This window comes from Olea europaea, chromosome 6 (assembly GCF_002742605.1).
Source record: "Olea europaea var. sylvestris chromosome 6, O_europaea_v1, whole genome shotgun sequence".
Classification (NCBI taxonomy): Eukaryota; Viridiplantae; Streptophyta; class Magnoliopsida; order Lamiales; family Oleaceae; genus Olea; species Olea europaea.
In genome coordinates this window covers 28,766,311-28,772,164 of record NC_036242.1, presented here as the reverse complement: position 1 = coordinate 28,772,164, position 5,854 = coordinate 28,766,311, and the positions used below count along the sequence as shown (strand labels likewise).

At 34.5% G+C, this 5,854-nt stretch overlaps 1 protein-coding gene across 1 annotated transcript in view; it reads left to right on the top strand.

Annotated features, from left to right (window-relative positions):
• The first annotated feature begins 2,366 nt into the window (after window positions 1-2,366).
• Window positions 2,367-5,854, top strand: part of LOC111396363 (protein AE7) — a 4,587-nt gene continuing 1,099 nt past the window's right edge. The window contains exons 1-5 of the mRNA XM_023022784.1: window positions 2,367-2,507; window positions 3,124-3,269; window positions 3,947-4,052; window positions 4,132-4,231; window positions 5,769-5,814. Of these exons, the coding sequence (XP_022878552.1) occupies window positions 3,146-3,269; window positions 3,947-4,052; window positions 4,132-4,231; window positions 5,769-5,814 (376 nt within the window). The 5' untranslated portion in view covers window positions 2,367-2,507; window positions 3,124-3,145. The remainder of the gene's footprint in view (window positions 2,508-3,123; window positions 3,270-3,946; window positions 4,053-4,131; window positions 4,232-5,768; window positions 5,815-5,854) is intronic.

Here is a 5,854-nt window from a genome sequence, read left to right as displayed (position 1 = left end):
GACTGCTTTAGAGTGATGCCGCTGTAGTGGTAATGACGTCTTGAGCGTCAAGTCATGGTATCCAACAATGATGTTTGATGAAGAAATAATGGAAGGATATATAGAGAAAGAAAAGATAGAAATCATCCCTAAAACCACAATCGAAGACCATCCCAAAACTATGGCTAAGTACCGAAGTGCACGGGGCTCAAATTGCCTAGACGATCTGAAAGCGCAGCGACGATCAGGGCATGGCCAAACACCACACCAACAAATACCCATTCAACACCGCAGTGGAAATTACATCTAAGCCCCATTTGGCCCCATTAAATAAAATTTTATTTTTCTCTCATATTTCCAATTACACAATCTTTCATAAAATAATATTACACGTAAATAAAAAAAATTCCTTCATTTTCAACCACTCATTCTTAAAAAGCATACTATTCTATCCATTTTAATTTGAAAAAGGACTAAGGCCATTTTTTCAAGTTTGCAGTTCATAAATAAAATTTTCAGTTTCATCTTCCATAATTCAGATTGTAATTAGTTATTTAACATTTAGAAAATAAATATATGATTAATAATAAATTAAAAATTAATTATACATACGCGCTTTCTTGATTTCGTTAGCTCTTTTTCCTGTCTCTCACTTCCCTCTCGCTAGAAGACAACCGTCTTCAGAATACCATCGTTAGGCTACGCCCTGTCGCTGAGCATGGTGCTCACAATGCAACGACAACTCCATGGTGGATGTTGGTGTGATATTGATGGTTTTTAAATTGTGGAAATTACGGATTCTAATAGATTAAAAATTCTCATTACATAAATAAGATGTCATATTTAGTATTTCGCAAATCAGAAATTTTTTAATTAGTTAATATATTTAAAAATTAATTAAGTAAAACAATTTCAAATCCTAATTATATTAATCTCAATTCCCTCTCCCTCTCTATTCACCCAACTCTCTTGTCAACCCTCTAGCTCACGTCTCTCTCTCTCTCTCACCTCTCTCGTCGTCGCAGCTGCAACAACGGTAGATGTAGTAGATCTGAGGCAAAATCCGCATATACAATAGATTGCGGCGACGGTTGATATGGCGATACTCAGATATGCACGATTTTGTGGCAGCGATGGATATGCAGATCACGACGGTGGATATGTAGATGACACGTCGCCACTGCACTGCTGTGCACATCGCGACATTGTCGCTTCAATGTCACATTGCAACTATCGCTGGTCGCAATCTAGTGGTGGATGTGGTGTTTACGGTGCTCTGAGGTTGTGGTGATGGTGGTGTTGCTGGTCTTTTTTTGGGGTGGGTTTTGTGTTGAACATTGTGGTGGTGGTGGATATGGGGAAGTTTTGTTGTTGAAAGTTTTTGTGCATGGGTGTGGTGGTGTGTGTGCGGCGATGGCGGCGCGTGTGCGACAACGATAGGCCAATATTGGTGATCTGCACGATTTTGTGGTGACGATGGTAGTTGTGGTGGGTTCCGATGGTTGTGACCTGAAATTTGTGATCGTGACCCCCAATTGTAACTCACAATTTGGAAGTCACAGTTGGTCGTGACAGTGGTTGTGATGGCCATGGCGATGATCGTGGCATTTTGGTTGATTTGTGACTCAAAATTGGATACGTGACCTAAAAATTGTGACTGTGACTCACAATTAGATATGTGACCTGAAAATTGTGACTGTGAATCGTAAGTGTTGGTAGTGGTCACAAATTATTTGGTTGACTGTAACTATTGAATTGGTTAGTATGTGGCCAATAAATAATATGTGATCAATGAAAAAGATAAATTGTGACCAAAAAAAAATTTGTGACCTAAAAAATTGTTAATCTGTGACCGATAATTTGATAATTTGTGATTGTATAATAAGTTGTAAATTGTAATATTTGTGATTTGTACCCAATAAATAAATTGTGACTTATAAATTTTTTGATTTGTGACCGATGAATAAATTGTGACCTATAAAATTGTTGAATTGTGACCGTAAAATAATTTGTGACATAAAATTTCTGATTTGTGACAAAAAAAAAATAATTAACGAATTAAATCGTTAATTTGTGATCAAATTATTTAAATCTGTGACTTAAATATATTTAATTACTAAAATAATTAATTAAATTATAAATAATTTTTAATAAAAATCTGATTTTTAAAATTTGAAACTTATTTTCTTATTTTTGAAATGTGTCATAATTAATCTCTTACTTATGAAATTTTTCATTTTAAATTTTATCATTTTTAATCCTTGTTTGGGCCAGGCCTATCTTGGGCTATGCCATCCTTCTTTTCTGGGTCTGCTGAGTGTGGGCCCTTTCTACATAGTAAAACCATTCTCTCTCTCTCTCTCTCCTCTCTTTTTTTAATTTCATTTATTATTACTTCGTGAACACACATAATTACTGATATACACAAAATTGAACAAATTTTGTTTGAAAAGGCGGGCCGCAGGTTTCTTGAAACTTTGACAGTTCCAATATCCAATTTTCCTTAATTTGAAGGTTGAAATACGTTGGTAAGTTGAATTCATATATATTTCTTTCTTTTTCGTGTTTGGTTGGACCCGATTTTATTTCATTAGTTTGGGATTCCACATAATTTAAATCAAAACATTATATGCTATTAGAACAATGATAATTGTTCAGTTTATATGCATAGGCCATTGGGAGCACAAGTCCTTAGATTCATGGAGATATAGAACAACATATGGATTTATAGTGTTTGCATATCAAAAGTCTTTCAGTTTTAATGGAGAAAGTTTGAGATTCCTTAAATTATTTTAAATAAATATTATTATGGAATGTCTATAGCTATTAAAATTGTTAAGAGTGCATGATAGACACAAAAACCTCTCCATATTGTTTCGATTTTGGTTTCACTATGAGATGAATAGAATAAAATACTCAAATCTTATTTTTCATCAGTTTTCTTAAGAGGAACATAATTTTAAAGAAGCATTTTCTATAAGGAGATAGATTTTGTACAAAAAGTTGGTGTCATGAAATTTATTAATCTATAAACTCGGCCAGAAGAATTAGTTGATCAGCAAAATGTTATTGCCACATTTATTGCAGCTTCCAATTGTCATTTTCCACGCTTAGTCATTTCAGCTAATACTGTTGATGATGCAGTGGTTGAGGTTGAATAGTCGCCATGAACTCTGGATTAATAAATGCCAATCCCATTGTTTATGGAAAAAAGGAGCGTCGAGCTCGAACTGCGCCAGTTGATGTGGACGAATATGCAGCCGAACCAATTGACCAACTAGAAATTTTTGATATCCTTTAAGCGTAATGGTTGCATCTCTCGCTCCGTGTGTTTATCTGTATGTTTTCCCTACTGTTGAATTTTATCTTGATTACAAAATTTGATATATGGGACCTTTTATAGGTGTCAAATTCAAGTGTCTTGTAGTATAATGGATCGCTTTCTTGTTCACCCATGAACTGCATAGTGGACATCTCTTTTGAGTAATGCATCTGTATTGCTAAATACATCGTTTTATTTATACTATGCCTCGGTTGAATATTGTTTGAAGATATTAACACTTAAAAAGGCCGTAGAATCTTTTACTGTTCCACTAAATTTCATAAACGAAATTAGTCATTCATATGAATTTGTACTGTTTCTATTTTCTTCGTAAATTGGATTTTCCATTGTGCTGGAGTAAGCTGTGGTATTTTTCTTCAGTAGCAGTAACATTTGAAATTCGTTAACAGCATATAGTCTGAACCACAGACCACATTTTCTGCTTATTGGTCAATAACTATTATAGTATATATTTTTTTAAAGTAAGACATCTTTCGTCTATAGCATTTGTTTGTTTTCTAATCATTTTTGTACATTTTCTTTTCTGTAGATTATCTTGTAATTCAAAAATTAACATTTTATGAAGTAAGATTATGTGGGGAAAGCCCAATGCATAGAAATTTTTGTACTTCTTAACAGTATTACATCATATTAGAGACATAAAAGATCCAGAGCACCCTTATTCTTTGGAAGAGCTGAAGGTCATAACAGAAGATGCAATTGAAGTGGACGACACGAAAAGTCATGTGAGGTACATAGATCTTTTTGATGTGTTTTTACGTGAATTTGATTATGCAAGTCATTTTATTCATTAAAGGTTATTGCTTCAGGGTTGCATTTACTCCAACAGTTGAACATTGTAGCATGGCAACAGTGATTGGATTATGCTTGCGTGTGAAACTTATGCGCTGCTTGCCACCTCGGTACAAAGTATGCCTCTTTATCTTCCATTCAGTGTGTATCTTTTTTGACTGATTACCATTAGTTAAGTAGTACTACCCCATTAGCACCAAAGCATAGGTTAGTTCAAAGTCCAAAATCTCGTTTCATTATTAACTTCAATCTGAAACCCATTCTTCACTTGCCATTCACATTTTAATTCATGTTTCGATGAATGACCATCAAATATTGCTGGACAAAAATTTGATATTGAATATGTGAAATTGCTCTATCCCTACGTGTTGAGCATTCATGCAAAGAACACTAATCAACTCTTTTCCTAATGCTAGTCTAACTATCTAATTCAATCATGATTTTTACTTCTGTTGCCCTATCTTTTAGATCCAGACAAATTACCCTATTTCTACCTTTTCTCCTTACCTTTCTCTTGCCTTGTCTGAGATCCATTTCCCTTACTTTTCTTGTCATTTAACCATATTCAATATGCAGTTCCCATTTAATGCTTATAATTTTAAGAAATAGCTCACAAAAAATTAGCATGCTGTTGTTTCCTAGTTTCAAGTATATCCTTATCTGAGATCAAGTATATTAAGATCAATTGTACTTCAAGTTGATAAATGAAGTAGCGATGCAGACGGAGTAGTGTCAGTTTCTTAGAAGAAGTTTGTTGATGCTTGAGATATAATTAGAGACTATATTTCAGAATGTTTCATATGGCTGATCCTGTAACCATGGGGAATAAAATTTAGCTTCTTGTAATTGTAGACGATACTGTGTCCAATCCCGAAATTAGTTCGATAGCATGACCAGCAACAAGAAAAATAAGTGCAATAGCTAGATGATGATGAGCAATAGTATAGAATGGCATAAGATTCTTGTTTACCTATGTATACCTGACAGCTGATTCCAACAAAGTACAAACTGATTAATTGGGTAATATGTTGTGCAAAACAAATTTTCCTGCCTTCTGCTGCTGCTGCAATCTGTGGGGAGTCAGGGCTTAATTGCCGCGGTTTCTATTTGTAATTGGTTTTAAAGGCATGCTGTCTAATGAATGTGGTTTTGTCTCAATGTTTCTCATTTACTGCTTCTATCTTTTATTTTGGGGGTTTTGTTGGGGTGGGGGTGGGGGGGTGAAGAATACATTTACAAAATAACGGATTTTGATCTCATTTCATTCATGGAATTCTCTTGGTTCCTGAAAATGTGTTGGACAGTTCACATATGCATCCCTCTGTCAAATTTGACCAGAATTTGTCATCAAGGGAAGGGACATTTGCCTACTTAGGGAAGTATAGTTGAATAAAATGATTATTTCTTAGTGTGTGATACGAAACTATTAACAAACGTGGTGATCATATGGGAAATTTGCATCGTGGAAAATATATACTTCTGCAAGGTCGAAGTTGATACACAGATATTCTGAGTTTTCATTTTAAGAACAATTTCCAACTTGTAATGATGCGATTCTTGTTATGTTGTATATTTAAATATATATTGACATTTTAATTGGTTTGCTCTCATGGTCCTCTAATGGTCTCACGTTTTTTTCTTAACTTATTTCCAGGTGGATATTAGTGTAGCCCCTGGTACTCATGCCACTGAAGCTGCAGGTCTCTCTCTCTCTCTCTCTCTCTCTCTCTCTCTCTCTCT